This window comes from Hemiscyllium ocellatum, chromosome 37 (assembly GCF_020745735.1).
Source record: "Hemiscyllium ocellatum isolate sHemOce1 chromosome 37, sHemOce1.pat.X.cur, whole genome shotgun sequence".
Classification (NCBI taxonomy): Eukaryota; Metazoa; Chordata; class Chondrichthyes; order Orectolobiformes; family Hemiscylliidae; genus Hemiscyllium; species Hemiscyllium ocellatum.
The window spans coordinates 17,221,159-17,238,343 of NC_083437.1; the positions used below are offsets into that span (position 1 = coordinate 17,221,159).

General features: G+C 40.8%; 1 protein-coding gene across 2 annotated transcripts in view; it reads right to left on the reverse strand.

Annotated features, from left to right (window-relative positions):
- Positions 1 to 16,899, reverse strand: part of rcc2 (regulator of chromosome condensation 2) — a 32,833-nt gene extending 15,934 nt beyond the window's left edge. Inside the window, exons 1-6 of one of the 2 annotated variants that reach the window (XM_060851838.1) lie at positions 16,731 to 16,899; positions 16,066 to 16,227; positions 7,773 to 7,866; positions 5,091 to 5,234; positions 3,831 to 3,962; positions 393 to 481 (exon numbers count right to left, since the gene is read on the reverse strand). In XM_060851838.1, the coding sequence (XP_060707821.1) occupies positions 393 to 481; positions 3,831 to 3,962; positions 5,091 to 5,234; positions 7,773 to 7,866; positions 16,066 to 16,227 (621 nt within the window). In that variant the 5' untranslated portion in view covers positions 16,731 to 16,899. Of the gene's footprint in view, positions 1 to 392; positions 482 to 3,830; positions 3,963 to 5,090; positions 5,235 to 7,772; positions 7,867 to 16,065; positions 16,621 to 16,730 lie in introns of those variants that run through there. The other variant, XM_060851837.1, reaches the window with a different exon arrangement.
- Positions 16,900 to 17,185: the final 286 nt, after the last annotated feature.

The window sequence follows — 17,185 nt, forward strand, 5'->3', positions numbered from 1 at the left end:
GCTACTACACTCTTCAAACCAACTATATAAACCAGAAACAATACCTGGGGGTTGGGGGAGGGGGGAGAAGAAATGCCAATAGACTAAAACATAAGATAAGGATGGAGTAACTTGCTGGCAAGTCTATACAGGAACATAGAGAATAACATCAGACATGGCTGTAATTTCTTGTAGATCACAGCTGAACAAGATGTCAACATCTAAATAAAACACATGAAGAGTGGCTTACTTGGGCAGGTTTGCAAAGGCATGCTAACACACAGGAGAACCTATGCAGGCCTATCATTATAGAAGGGAGAAAAGTGAAAATAGTGAACAGGGAAGAGGCTGGTAGATGAATGCAGAATAGTCATCAGGATAACGGTTTGTCAGATTGACGGGGTTCGGTTTACCTGTGAAGGGCAGGGTTCCGCTTCAGTCTGGTTTCCGAGGCCAAGCTGCCCCATTTTATTCTCACCAAATGCATAAACGGTTCCATTTTCTACACACAGTTAAAGTTAGACAACATAGTAATTAGATTTTCTAATTACAACAGAAAACTACAAAGCAAGACCAAAACTTCAACGAAGGAGGAGATTAAACAGAATTACAACAGGTATCATGATAGGCATTTATGAACAGCCACCTACAGGTCAGTCAGATTATTGAGAGCTGGTAGAAATGTTAATCACTTTAGAATGTCAGTTAACAATGATGATGTCGATGTCATAGATTCAGAGATGTACAGCATGGAAACAGACCCTTCAGTCCAACCCGTCCATGCCAACTAGATATCCCAAACCCAATCTAGCCCCACCTGCCAGCAAGCGGCCCATATCCCTCCAAACCCATCCTATTCATATACCCATCCAGATGCCTCTTAAATGTTGCAATGTACCAGCCTCCACCACTTCTTCTGGCAGCTCATTCCATACACGTACCACCCTCTGCGTGAAAAAGTTGCCCCTTAGGTCTCTTTTATATCTTTCCCCTCTCACCCTAAACCTATGCCTTCTAGTTCTGGACTCCCCCTTCCCAGGGGGAAGACTTTGTCTATTTATCCCATCCATGCCCCTCACAATTCTGTCTTGTATCAGCTTAGTTTTATTAGATCTTCTCTCACACATCTTCACTTCTTGCCAGGGACCTTCCTTCTGGTGTTAGCCAGTAGGTTCCAATCATTGAGAAAAATCGGCCTGTTTCATGCAAGCAGAATGAGGCTGACTAAATTGCCTGCACTTCAGGCTGAAAAGCCATGGGGACGCAAACATTTGGCATTCATCCTGTGCCAGGATAAAATTGGGGCAAGGTTGGTCTCTAGTTTGAATCTGGTGAATCAGTGTCTGAGTTACAATAATCAATTTATACTATTTCAATGCAGGAGGGGAAACAAAAATGCAAGGTCCTTGCTCAAGACAGCTTTAGAGTCATAGAGATGTACAGCACGGAAACAGACTTGCCAGTAAATTCTGCTGGCAACAGCTGTATGATACAAGGTTTAAAAAAAAACAGATTAGCTGAACAGCCAATCTTTATTTAGTTGTCTGGAAGCTTACGAAGTACTGAAATACAGATGGCAATGCAACCATATGCCAGAATGGTAGTCGTTCCTTCAGGAAAAAGGGAGAAGAGGATATCACAGAAAAATTTTTAAAAGCCTCGTTTTGCAGCAATACGGCAATTAAATAAAGGATTTGTATTGCAGCTTGGTCGCAGTAACTCCCTCTTTTGCTCTGCCAGCAGGGGAGTAGCCATAAAGTTACAGATATGATTAAACAATGGAGTTATTTTGATCCAAGGTTATACGATTAGGATGGATACTAACTTATGCAACTTTGACAACTGGCAAACATTTTTAAAATCAAAAAAAAACTTTCCCCAAGTTACATATTGTCCAGTACAGATGAAGAAAGATTCACAAGGATAACTTTTGTAGCGTATTTGTAGCACTGAAAATGCTATCCTGCTTGTCTATTTGCAATGATCAAATTATAGGCCCTTTTTAATTTGAACTTGTTCACTTTCTAATGGCCCGGCGAGTTCAGAATAGTCACAGTGAGACTCGCCCCTGACCAACATGCACTTTTCAGTAGTCAATTATGGGCATCACTGAAGAGCAGTCAATGTTTTGCCCCCCCACATCCTTACCCAGGGACATGGAGACCAATTATTAGATCTCTTAGCTCAGAGTGCAGAGGTCCAAGCTGGGATCTTCTTGTACTAACTGAAATGCAAGTGTTTTAATTCACACATTTATTTTACTCCTACAGAATTCTAGAAGCTGGAGGCTAAACAATGTGCCAAGGGCAAAACAAAAGACAGCATGCGCAAGCACAACTCAAACCTCAAGATAAGGTAACTTAACAGGCATCAGTTGAAATACTTCAGTTGATGTGGACTTATGTTCCACATCAGATATCAAAACTGTTGCTCGCAGGAAAATTTATAGACGAAGGTTTGCACTATAGCACCCAAAAGACACAGTTAGCCACTTCAATGAACAGGAAATTAAACACATGGATCTGGCAACAATCAGCCAAGGGACCCCCACATCAAGTGCTCAGCTTTATTTCCTCTCCAATGACATGGACATTATTGAGCTCAGTGCTGAAGCCTTTCAACTATAAAGCTCCCATGGAAGATTTTAAAACCCACAAGATTTAAATTCAATCCAATTAGATTAGACAGTTCACCATGCAGAAGATGAAAAAAAATCTCAGTCTTAGCAAGTAGTGCTACAGATCTAAATCACCAATTATAAACCGGTTTAGAATTATCTCAACACTGAATTCTCCCACTACCTCAAGGCTAAAATCAGTCCCATTGAGTCAGACAAAAAGCTTGTGTGAACGTGGGTATTGATGAGACCCAGAAAGGACAGTCAAACAGTGCTTCCTAAGTTTTTCTCCAGGCTCTGCCTAATTTTGGGCCTTGAAAATTACACTGAAATGTGCTTTCTGAGGGGGAAAGGGAGAGGACAGGATATGAACAAACCCAGGAGTTGTAGAAGATAGGGTGTAGGGATCCATACTGTTCAGTGAGTGCAGTTTCGAAGTTTAAACAAAACCCTCTTTCCTCTGAACTTTTCAGGCCAAGATGGAAAATAATAATAATCAGCCAGCCAGTTTGGCCACAGGCACCATTAAAAAAAATTGAAATATTTAAAAGGGACCATGCAATTATTACGTTTGGTCAGAGCTTCACAGCAGACACTGCTGTCTCCATGCTCACATCCTCAACTTCATCTGCCAATACCAGACTGTTCACAACCTCGAGTTTTGGAAGTTCTGGTCTAAAGGTCCTACCTTGCCTTATAAAATCATACACAACTAGCCATTCAGACCACAGGTCGAAGAGGCAAAATTACTCATTGATACCACTACAAACTATGTGGCCTTGTTGGATGAGGAACAACTGGCAGTACTCAGAACGTTCTGCAATCCCACTCACATGTTGTTACTGCACACATTAACGCAAGGCAATTTAGTTGCTACTTTTCAGAGAAGATAGTATTGTACCTAAAGATGCATCCTAATACTTACAACCACCAGGAAAACTTACTATATAAAGATAATTATTTACAGTTCAGTGTAAAACTGAACCTTCAGTATTCACCAACTTATTTCAAAAGGGTAACTGGTTTAAACAGTGGAACTATTCAAACGCTTATATAACACCAGTTTTTAGGCACATGTTCAATATTAGCATTGACGTATTTCTGATAATCTTCCCTAATAGGGAATCAAATACACCAAATCCTGTTTGTATTTTATTGCGAAACACCATCATTATTTATTATAAAGTCGCAATAAAACACATTTTTAAGCCCCCCTGCACACTTTGGCAGTTACCTGTTAAACAGAGACTATGATTACGTCCACAAGCTCCTGCAACTATTGTCTGGTCTTTGAGGGCCTCAATGAGCTTAGGGACCTCTCCTCGCTTTGTGTCTCCATGTCCAAGCTGCCCTTTCTCCCCTCGCCCTAAAAAAGGTGAAAGAGAAAGAACATTTTAAAAATTGCCTCCAATGAACGTTAAGAGCCATACTTCATGTGAGATTAATGAGGCCCACATTTCCTGTTTTTGAAGGGGTTACAAATTAATTGTCAATCAAGCATTTAACAGAGCCGCAGCAGTCTCCTGGATCCCAGGGTGCTTAGAGGCTACATGGACATAGGCTTCTAGTCAATGATGATCCTTGACATAGTTGAGTGAAGGTGGATGGCTGTTAGTGGACCCTCTCTTCCTAATGTTAAATCAGATTATCAAGGACTCATTAGGATAAAGTTAAAATCACACAACACCAGGTTTAGTCCAACAGGTTTAACTGGAACCACTAGCTTTCGAAACACTGCTCCTTCAAACCACCTGATGAAGGAGCGGCACTCCGAAAGCTAGTGTTTCCAATTAAACCTGTTGGATGATAACTTGGTATTATGTGATTTTTAAACTTTGTATATCCCAGTCCAACACCAACATCTCCAATTCATTAGGATAGACATAGAAAAGATGTTTCCACTTGTGGCAGGGGAGAACAAAGAAAACAAACTAGGCGGTGTAAGTGTAAAGTAAAAAAAAATCAAACTAGAAAAATATAGGGATATCTTTATCTAGAAATTAGTTAAATTGGAACTCACTACAAGCAGCAGTGGAGAACAATGGCACAGATTAATTTAGGAGAATGCTGGGTTAGCACGAGAAAAAAAGGGGTTAAATGAAGGAGTGGGAAGAGTATAAACATTAGAATGCCAGAGTTGGGTCTCGTGACTTATTTTAATGCTGTAAATTACACCATTCCAAATCACTCAAATTCATGTCAGGCTGAACAGCAAAATGGAAAAGGAATGAGCAATTCACCTTCTCCCAGGAAAGGTGGCAGAGTGAAACTGAAGAATCAGGCCTTCCGTCAACGACAGGACATATAACTTTGAGCTTTTTTCGATGATTAATCAAGTTTCTAAATGCATGAAAAAGAGTATTTGCATGCAAACTTGATAAGCAAGTTTTTGTCAAACAGTCAGTAATTGACAGATTAAAGAGATAATCTCCCACTATGTTTATCAGGATACACAACGTTCTCAAGCTCATTGCAACAGTCTCCAACTACTTACCCCAGCTCCAGATCTTCCCTTCTGTTGTAATGATGAGATTATGAGCAGCACAAGATCCTGATGACACTGTCCGCACTCGTATTCCTGAGAGACACCCATAACGATTTGGACCCCATAGGTTCTGCCCCAGATTCCTGTATGCAGCTGAAACAAATAAAGCAACTTTAGCAATAACACATCAACACATGCCCAAAATAACACCATGCCACATAAGTTGTCTGTCTAACATTGTGACAGGCAAATGACAAACAAAATTGTTGGCTCTGGGAATACTGTAATTAACAGACATAGGCAAACTGTGTACCACCCAAGTTACTCCTCAAAAGTGTTTCTCAATGTGTATACAACAAACAAAATGAATATGTAATGAAAACAGCTGAACCACAAACGGCCAAATAGAAGTGGAGGGTTCTGCCAGTCAAGTTTATTCCATAACATTTTAAGTCTCCAAACACTGGGTGATATTTTGAGTAAACAGATAGCAATTCAAATAGAGCTATTCAATTAAATGACCTCTCGCATAAGTCTCATCACAGGCAGAATTCAGCAGACGTTGGAAGCTTCTGCCATTCATATAGTTACAGTTTTAAAGTGAACCAAGAAGGGGAAAAATTCAAGGTGATAAAATTAACACATGGAAGACCAAATTCAACCGCTTGGGAAACTACCAAACGGGGCCACTATGAACAACTATCCCCTACCCATCGACTGTGATGCAGACATCTTGCCAAAGTTTTCCTGCCAGCTAATTTCAATGATTTCAGCATCAAAACAAAAGCAACCCAAGCTATTGTAAAAGCAAATTATAAAAGCTGATACTGGAAATGTGAAACAAAGTACGGTGGAGAAACTCAGCAGGTCTGGCAGCATCTGTGGAGAGAGTAGGAGTTAATGTTCGATCTGAACTAATCAGACTGAACTCAACATTAACACTTACTTTTTCCACAGACCCATGGAATTGTCCACTTTTGCCAGTGTTTGTTCCAAGCCAGGCTATTGATTGGCTGACTACCAGAGAAGAATAGCGCAAGGGCAGCACCATGTAGAACAAACATACATTGGGGTCAGAAAAGATGCTAACAGCCATTCAAGCAAGTGAATGTCACCTAGGCATCATTGAAAAATGGCACAAAAATTGCTCAACGATTTCTGTATGCTGAGCTGGACATCTTCGTTGAGGATGTAGAGGTAGTTGGGAAGAAGAGATGAACTGTATCAGCAGGTGTCAGGAGGCCCTGTAAACATGCTCAGAAGACAGTGGGGGTAAATTGGTGGAGGCCAGATGTCTAGCCCAAATGTCCTTAATGCAATGATGAGGAGTGGTTAAGTTCAGCGAATGAAGCTTCAAATGCCATTTGCTATCAACTGCACCAACAAACTCAGGAATTTTTCACTGCACCATTTCACCATAACCTTTATCAAGTCAGTCCTCATTCCTGACATTCACATTTGGCTATATACTCAAAGCTTCACATCCACACTATGCATATTACCTACTATTCATCCATGTGATTATCAACTAAACAAATTCCACAGCATTCAGCAGTACACTTCTCTCTCTTTCTAGAAGAGAGAAGGAATGAACAAATACAAGCTAACTGAAGAGGGACAAGTGATTCTGCATTTCCTAATCCCCATAATAAAGGGAATAGCGAATGGTTTTGAAGTCAAAATAGAGGTCATGTGACACCAGGTTATAGTTCAACAGGTTTATTTGAATTCACAAGCTTTCAGAGCCCTGCTCCCTCATCAGGTGAAGTCTGAGGTGTTGGATTATAACCTGGTATCATGTGACTTCTTACTTTGTACAACACCGCCACCTCCACATTATGGCTTTTATGGAGTCAGACACATGTTAGAGTTGTTGCCAAAAAAAGGTGGGGATGAAATTATTGATAATATATCCTCCTGACTACTGTCAGGCAAGGAGCATCTGACTAGCATGCCAGCTCAGACCGCTGTTATAATGGTTGGGGAATACTATGCAAACAGGCGTGCAGGATGTCATATCAATTCAGGTATGTGTTCTCCAACAGGTTACTACGATAGCAGAATTGGATTCTGGGTGGTGCAATGGCAGTTATCCATCAGATTTAGACCCATGCAGTGTAGTGCACTCCAAAGCCAGACTTTTGGGATTGCCTTCAAAGCCATAAGAGCATTCAGAGTACCAGTGATACACAGAAGACAGGCAAAGTAATGCACAAAAGCTATTATTGAATTATCAGTGCAATATATTATGCTTTCATTTATGAATTTGGTTTATAACATTGATATTGTGCTGGCTTTGGTTTCTGCATTGTGGCTGGATCCTGTGATAGTCAGTAGCAGAGGGAAGGCAAGCTGCAAGACTGTTTGCTCATGGGGAATTGGGTTCCAGTTACTTTATTGCTCTTGAATGAGTTCTTCTTTGATTGCCTTTCTCAGAGCTGTGTGCTGGTTTCCTCCTCAGCTTCTCATTGATTAACTACGTACAACTTGTTGTTTTGAGAAGGCTGCTTGTCAATGTGCAACATACCACTTACACGCTCCTCAGCGTGACGTAGTGGACAATTCACCCAAAAGCGTGCACACCTCCACCAGCTTTTTAATTCTAACAGCCCAAAAACACTGATAGCTGGACCTTCTGTTTACACTCAAGGACAGAGACACAGCTACACTTTAGGAAGCATCATAGCCTACCTTGTTGCTTAGGAACTTCTTTACGACCAATCAAATCCCAGTTTGTGGCTCCACAGATGAGAAGCTGACCTTTGCACTTGGATCCTTCTAGTTTCTGTGCGAAAGCATTAAAGAGAAAGAAAAGCTTAGGGTGGAAGATATGCAAGAGAACAGCCAGTATGATTCAACTGTTTTGTTTCTGCTGCCATTCAATCATTTCCCATATTCTTTCATATAAAAATTTGAGGTGCTAGGCTTTAAACTTAAAAAAAACATTTGTGGTGGACATACGTTGGAAGTACACAATAGTTTCCCAGTCTATTTACATCAGTATTGAGGAACTTCTGCAGATTCAGCAGAGAATCTAGCATTCAATTATCTGAATTTTGAATTATTGGGACAAGATCACAAAGTTCCAATGCTTGGCTAAAATGTGATATCTGGCATTTGATAACGCGAACAAAATCCTCCCCACCATGTTGTTCGGATAATCGAGGCTCCTCTGTATATTAGATGCAACACCTTTAATAGAAACAATGTTGATAACAATTCTGCGCACCCCTACACTAGAAATCCAACACACACAAATCTTGAAGACAGCAGAACTTTTTTTTTCATAATTTACAGCATAGAATCAGGTCGTTTGGATCAACTGGTCTATGATGCTTCTTGTGTTCCGTATAGGCATCCTCCCACCTAGTATCATTAGTTGAATATCGCAGAGCCTGGAATTTGGAAATAAAAACAAACAACGCTAGAAATACTCTGCTGGTCTATGGAAAGAAAAGAAGAAAGATCACAAAACTTTAACCTTGCTTCTCTCTACACAGATACAACTATTCGTGGTGAGTTATTCTAGCATTTTGTCTTGACAGAGAAACCTTGATTATCTGAATATCAATGATCCGAAGATGATCTCATGGTCCCAATAGAAACATAACATCAAAAGAGGCGTTTCAACACCGGTAAAGTCTTTTGTTAACAAGGATTAAAAATGAACGTGTGTGCACGCACACTTTCCCTCTCCCTGAGGGAGAGTGCGTGCAACCACATGTGGGGAGGGGTTGTGATGAGGGTGGGTGGACATGGGAGTAGGGGCTTGCACGCAGTGTGTTGCTGCCTAGTTTCCTGAACAGGGAGCAGACTTAGCAAGTGCAAGCTCTGTCAATCCCATTGAACTGATTGCAGGGCAGGGCACTGCGAGAGACTTCAGCAATGCTGCAGGTCCCTGACATGCAAGTGTGTCTCTGCTCAAAAACAAACCCTGACACAGAGGGGAGCAAGGCAAGCAGAGCGAGGAAAAAGGAAGCTTCAGAAAACTCCGAGCCCCAGGAAAGGCATTGAATCAATTAACTGAATAATCAATTATCCGAACAAAATAGTGCCCGTCCATCTTGTTCAGATAATCAAGGTTCCTCTATTTCAATACTGCTACTTGTTATACAGAAGAAAGCTCAAAATTAAAGATCTGAGGAAATTGTCAAACCAAAGTGTTTTCAGCATCTTGTTTGGATATGTTTTGATTACATTTTGATAAATCAGATGGCTAAGTTGCTCTTGTTTGAGACAAGCAGCAAACCACAGTCTACATACTAAGGCGGATAGACAAACCCAAGTTTGGAGAGATCAAAAGTACATTGAATTCATAGGCTTGCAGCATATATTAGAAAACTTCATCACAGATCAAAACCTTTGCAACAAGCTCATGTTAAAAAAAACCTTCCAAAACAGCCCCATCAAAAGAAAAGTCCAAATTATGGATTGGCCCATTTCCACGGGTTTATTTTCAGCATCTGCTTCAAAACGGTAGCAAAAGCCTTCCATGAGTCAGTGCTCCCATGGTTAGCTCCCAAAGACTAAGAAACAAAGACATGTCTCATGGCATCAGGTTTTATTGTCACCTATCTAGGAGTGATCAAAATGGCAAGATGAAGAGGGGTCTGTATGTTGCATTGTAACTCTTTCAAAACAAAAACAACAATAATACTGAGTATCGCCATTTTCTAACAGTCTGATCTGTTTAGATAATGTTACTGGGGAATCAAATGACTACAACTCTTCAATGGGCCTTTCCATTTCTAGCTTGTTCTCAAATCTCCTGAGACCAGTAGCTAGATGTACAAAGTTAGATTCAACCAGTCTGTGATATATTCGATACATAAGCCCCTATAAGCAAAAATGTATTTTATCACAAAAGCATCGCGACATCAATGGAAGGGACGGTGTTCAAAAATTGCATATTCTTAAGTGATATTTGATTTAATTTTGGATTTCTAGCCTTCAGAAATCACTTGGCAATATGTTGTGACAGGATGGAATTACATGGCTCATCATTAACAGTCTTCATCCAGTTAGAAAATAAAAAAAAAACACGAGTATTGAAAACAGCTCTTTTAATTTAGTCCTTCCTTTGCCACATTAACCCACTCCACCCAGCCAGCAAGTCTTCTGCATGATTTGCATGAAAGGATACAGACCACATCATACTTGCAGATGGATATGCAACAGAGTCACGTACAAAGAAAGAGCAAGTCAGTGATGTAGGCATAGTAAAGGACATTCAGTTCTTCCATGCAGTACGATCATGGCTGATCAAACACTTCAATACCTTTTACCCACATTATTCCCCATACACTACTAGTAAATCAGAAACACATCCATTGCTTCCCAAAATATTCTCAAAGACTGAGCTTCTCCAGTCATCTGTGGCAGAGAATTCTAAAGGTTCACAATTCTTGCAGTAAAACATCAATCAGTTTGTACCCAAGTGGCATTCTTGTGCACACCTCCACCCCATTTTGACTCACCAAACATGGAAAACACTACCTGTATCTAGTCTGACTAAGTATTTCAGAAGTTTCAGTAAGATCACTTCTTATTCTTTGAGACTGCAGAGAATCCAGGCCCAGTAGGGTACACCGAAAGCATATGGAGTGGGGTTGTTTATCAGATTGGCTTTGAAGCTTCAGTAAGTGGCCTTCATCTCTTTGGGTACGGAAGCTTGGTGCAATACCTTGGAGGGAGGCCTGCAGAAGAGGTTCTTCAAACAGAGACAAGTCCTTTGGTCCAACTCGTCCATGACCAGATATCCTGATTAATCTAGTCCCATTTGCCAGCGCTTGGTCCATATCCATCTAAACTCTTCCTAGTCATATACCCATTCAGATGCCTTTTAAAATGTCTTTTCTTGGTCTATTCCCCCAGCAACAGGTCATTTGATGGGATTGTCACATGCACACTCTCCTTCAGTTCTCATGGTTAGGCTGTGCCACATCAATGCATCAACTTGCTGCCAAGATGTACAGAAGATTCTTGACTTGCTGGAAATCTGGAAAGTTCGCCCACTTCATCCAGGCCGCTTATGGAAGATTGTGCACAAGTCTGGCCTCCCTTCTATAGGATGGATGTTGTGAAACTTGAAAGGGTTCAGAAAAAATTTACAAGGATTTTGCCAGGGTTATATGGTTTGAGTTATAGGAGAGGCTGAAAAGGGTGGAGCCATTTCCCCTGAAGCAGAGGCGAGGGGGGCCTCATACAAGTTTATGAAATCATGAGGGGCATAGATAGGGTAAATAGACATGGTTTAGGGCGAGAGGGAAAAGATTAAAAGGGCAACTTTTTCCAGAAAGGGTGGTGTGTGTATGGAATGAGCTGCCGGAGAAGTGGTGGAGAGTGGTACAATTACAACATTTAAAAGGCATCTGGATGGGTATATGAAAAGGAAGGTTTTAGAGGGATATGAGTCAATTTGCTGGCAAACGGGACTAGATTAAACTTAGGATATCTGGTTGATGTGGATGAGTTAGACCAATGGGTCTGTTTCTGTGCTGTACATCTCTATGACTATCTGCTTCTGCCATCTCCAAGATTGGAAATTTCAATCAAGACCCTGCTGGATTTTACACCATAAAATCATACACTAATTTCAACCTGCAGAGATGCTCTACAGATACATCTCAGATCTTTACCAATTACACCAAACAACATTGAAAACTTGAGGTTTTTCAGATTGTGCTCATTACCCGCGAGGCTCTGGCACAACTGCTCATATCCCTCACTTGCAGGTTAATCAAAGAGGATCAACCTCAAATCCGACACAAATCTCACCTTGGCTAGCAATCTTTGCAGTTTGACAAGTATTTGTCTTATACTATAAAAGCAACTAGTTTAAAACTTATCCACAAAAAAAAGTTCAAGATGACTAAACGTCTTTCACGAAGCACCTTTGTTGCTGTGGCTATATCGTTAAGAGGAATAGTACAATTATCATCCTAGGATGAAGTGCAAAGTTTGAACGTTAAAGGATTTTGATATATTCAACATCAAATAAAAAGTTGGTAGAAGAGAGACTAAAGCACATGATAGGCAGCTTTAAGTAATGAAAATTGTTGGATTTTTATGAAAGAACTGTAATAAAAAAAATGATGTTGAAGGCAATTGATGTACAGATGTACGAGAAATAGTTGCACTGCACTACTCACTATTTGGTTTCCACCTTGTAAGAAGAGCTTTTTGTGATGAGCAGGGCTTAGCCATATTTAAAAATGTACACATTCCAAAAATTAAGTGAACAAATAAAAGGGTGTTTATAGTCAACCTAACAAGTAAAATCCACTCATTATCCTATACAAAACAATAAAAACCTCTAGTTCCAATGCAGATTCGTAAATATGAACATAGAACATTACAGCGCAGTACAGGCCCTTCGGTCCTCAATGTTGCGCCGACCAGTCATATCAATCTGAAGCCCATCTAACCTACACTAATCCATGTATGTCCATATGAAGACTGCATTGATTTGTGCTAACACAGTAATCAGGTTCAAATCCTCCTGACATTCACTAACATTAATTAGGAGGTACCAGAAGCAATTACTGCATCCAGAATGAAGAAAATTGGAGGAATACAGGACACGAGTACAATGAGTTTTTATAACTTTTGTAGTTGTTGGGCTTCCAGGACCAGAAGGACTGAGCACTGTAACATCACCAACAGTCAAGCCTCCTTTGATAAAGTTTGTCCCATTTTACAAACTACAAAATTAAGCTTGAACTGTACAACAGCAGTCCAGGATGATGGTCTTGCAAAAGAGGCCATTTTGTGCTGCCATCCATGTGTAGCTCCATTGGAAGTAGAGGAAGCTGCTTCCTCAGAATTTTGAGATCAGTTCCAAAGTGGCCTATGACAATTTCAATGTTTTTACCCAATTGTTGGTCAAAGATACTGAACAAGGGCAGATGTTTAATTATGCCATCCTTCTGCCAAACACTGCTGTTAACTCTCAAGGGAAAAGTATATTCAATCCTCAAAAAGAATGCACAACACAACTGCTTTGGAAAATATGATACATTTTAATTCTATGCTTTTAGCAAACAAATATACAAACATTATGCAGAGCTCAAGGCTATGCAATGAAAAACCTGTTTCCCTCCCAGATTTGCTTCATTACTCTTAAACCTTTCTCAGCTCTAAAGAGTAAAATGTCTGTGTTGTTATGATCCCAGTAAAATGATAAAACTGACAAATCAAATCCTAAAATGAAACGTGGGTTTATAAATCACGTGTTTAATTTTTGCAATTGTTAGAAACACGTGCAGTGAATGTTACTTAATAAGTGATCAAAACAAAAAGTTTCAACCCATTTCCCAACCCAAGCCGTTACATTCAATCCTAGTAAAATATTCACTTCCCTTTGAGTCTGAAGAACTTAAAAGGCACTGAATCAAGCTCTCCCAGCTTGGATATTCCAGAATAGAAGCCCTTTCAGCTGAGCTGACTGACTTCCCTGAAGGGTTTCCAATTTTTTTTTAAACTGAGAAACTGAATTGAACTCCTGGCTCTACTGAACTGAAAGCTTGAACTTTCTGTTCTGACATCAAAATTAATTTGAGTAGCTTTCTGATCCATTTAGACTGTCAGTCATAATCTCAACAGTATAAACATATTCATCCATTAACACTATTTGGAATTTCCTAGGCACTTGAATGCCTTTTTGGAACTGAGGTGCTTGAATCAATATCCAAATTACTTTGTCCTGATATAAAAATAAATTATCTTCACAGAACTGACCCACATTCATCCTGCTCCTCGGATGCTGCCTGACCTGCTGTGCTTTTCCAGCATCACTCCAATCTAAAAACTCTAGTTTCCAGCATCTGCAGTCCTCACTTTTGCTACATTCATCTGCCACTATTTTGAAATCCCAATCCCAAAACATACACCTTTCATCACAACATTCCTCTTCTCCAGAACCATAAAAGCACCATATTCCCAGAAGACCATAAGGCTGCTCTCCGAGAAACAACTGGTGGTGGTGGTTTAACTTGAAGGTCACTCCACCTCATCTGAGTGGAGAGGCTAAAAAGAAGCCATCTCCACTGGTGCGGAATCGAACCCATGCTGTTAGCTTCATACTGCATCGCAAATCAGATGTCCAGCCAACTGAGGTAAAGAATCCCTCAAACTGCTGATTTCAGTTCTCTACATTATACTGTGTTGAAATACAGAAAACCATTATACTTCCTCTGGCTTTAAATTACACCTTGGCAGAGCCTCAGAACTAGAGCTTCATACCTTCCTAGTTTCACCTTCCTCCTGGAGGCTGGTCTTATCCCACTTCTCTCTGCTGTCAAATCATAGTATGGAAAAATGCACATTTAACTAGTCATGTTTACAAAAAGACAGTACTAGTGTCATGTCTCCTCTCGTACCTAGTAGTGATACAGTGTTATGGACATTCATGAATCATTGTGAGCAGTATTATTAGTAATAAAGAGAGGCAATTCTCCAACGTGCACAAAGGACCACAGGCAATATCACTTGTGAAATATTTACAAGCACCTCGGGTTAAAGTTCAACCACAAGCTCTGGGAGACTTCAACTTTTCTCATCATTGTTTAAAACGTTGCAAAGTGTATGTATTCCAAGTGAGGGGTATTTTTTCCAACAATTGCCCCTGCCATCCCACCAGAGGTACCTCCAGTTTGCATCTCTGGTCTACTGCCTGGGATTCCGGGATGATTGACAGGCGACGCCAGAGCATGCGCAGTAACCGGCCCCGGCCGCCCGCGAAATGGCGGGAAATTGGAGCAGCGGAAACGGACGAAAAAAAATTTAAATTAAAAAAAGAAAAAAGTTAATCAAATAAACCTCCTCACTGCGACATCCGATTTTAGAAAAAAAATTAAAAAGGTGAAAAAAAAAGGAAAGTGACTAAGGGGAGAAGTTTGATTTTTTTTGAGGGAAAATAATGAAGTTTGAATTGCAAACATGTCGGTGGTAAATGTAATTGTTTTTCCCTCCCCCTCGGTGCCGGGGGTGGGGAAGAGGCTGAGGTCGGGCTGGGGGGGGAGAAGGTGCCGCCGAGGAGGAGACGGGCTCGGCGTGCGGCCTAGTCCGGGGGCAGAAGCCCGAGTCCCGGCCGAGTCCGGAGCCTCGCTCCCTGGGGCCCACTCTCAGCCGCACCGCCCCCCCCCCCCCGCGCAAAAAAAAAGCCCCTCGCCCCCCACCGAAACACCAAAAAAGGGAGAAGAGTCTAGACTTGTACAAACTCTCCATTATTTAAAGTGATTGCTCCCGCAGGCCCGCCGTCCGTCTCTGCCATTCGATGGAGCCTGCCTGGGCCGCGGCCGCACACACAAAAAACAACAAAACCCTCCTCACAAAACATACATTTTTTAAAAAAACAAAATCGTAAATAAAATCAGAACTGTTTTTCGTACTTATTTTTTTTTTAAAAAATCAAAGTCTGTTGAGTGGGTGGAAATAATTTAAATCCCTCCGATCCTTCCTTTTAAAAAATAAAAAAAAAGCAGCGAGAGGGGAATAAACAAAAACTCCAGGCCTCTGAATAAGGGGAAAAAAAATATAAAACCGGCTCCTCTTTCGCTGGTTTTAAAATATTTCACCCTCCCCGCAAAAGATAAACAATTAAGAAAAGGAGTCGCTGTGCGGGGCCTGGCTTCTTTGTTCGCGCATCGGATCAGTATTAAATGAAAAAAAGTTTTTTTTAAAAAAAAGTTGTACTTCAAAGTTTTACAAAAAGGTAATTTCTTCCAAAAAAAAACAAACTTTTCAGAAGGGGGAAATGTGGACTTTTTTTTTGTGAGAAAGCTCTTCCCGGCATTAAGTTTTAAATTTGTGTGGGGTGGAAAAAAAGGGAAAAGAAAAGGGGGGGGGGGCTTTGTTTGAAGGATTAGAATAGGTCGAGGGATTGGTTTAAAAAGAGAATTTTTTAAAAAGAGAGAGAGAGAAGTGAGGATGGGAGAAGTTACCCTCCATCCCGTCCCCGCCACAAAGCCCCGAGCTTTCTTACTATTTTTTCCTTGGTCTCCTCCGGCTCATTGACGGTCTGAAGGACGGGCTTGCCCATCTTCTTGCCGGGATGCTCCAGCTCCAGCTCCTCTTCATCGCTGAAGTCTCTCTCCCTTTTCCTTCCACCTTTCGTTTTCTTTTTGTCCACCTTCTTGCGAGGCATCTTGTCTCAGGCAACGACAGGATGAGGGGGGGGTGGGAAGGAGGGAGGGAAAAAAAAGGAAATCCCCAATTTTTATGTAAGTAAGAAGATCGCCAAATTATTTCCTCTCCTTTTAAATCGCCGCTTCAAGTGATTAAATATCCGCTCAACTTGATGGAAAGTCACTCAATTGTATGTTTTTTTTTCCCCTTCCTGCCAGGTTTTAAACCTTTAGGTTTATCTCCTTTCTCTCTTCCCCCTTCTCTCTATCTCTCTCTCTGACTCTGCCTTTTTATTGATCTGAACAATAGATCTGTGTCTGAAACAAACCACGTGGACCCGCCTCACATCTGTCTGCCTCTTTTATCTATATATATATTTATATATATATTCTAAATAATTAAAGCATCAAACTTCCGCCTTTCCCTTCCTTCTCCAAACCATGCCACAAAACTGCGTTGCTTTTTATTCTTCCCCCCCCTTCTTCCTCCTTTCTGTCCCGTTCTCAGATCAACTTTAAGTACCTGGATTCGTTTAATTGGGAAGAAATGATGTGGTTGTTGCAAATGTGTTATGGGGAGGGAGGTCGGGTTATTTTTCTGCTCGGGTCTTTTTTTTGTACATATTCCAGCCCACCCGCCGTTAGGTTAAAATGTAAATCTGCCCCTGTGTCTGTGACATGATGTGACAGCTCTCTATTCACAATCAGTCATGAACACACATCTCAGGAAGGAAAAGCAGTTTTTACAAAGGAAAATCCTGAAAACTCCTCAGACATTGACATCTGCTGGCTGGGAGTCCGCCTTTAAACATAATTTTCATAACTTGAATCCTGATTACGTTACTTTTATTTCGGTTGACAGTAAATAATCTTTTTTGTTTTAATTATATTTGCATTGAGACTTGGTGGGAGATATGAAGTGTGCACCATGTACAAGGAAAATAGAGTTTTCAATCTTGAGCTGCAAGTGGAGCAAAG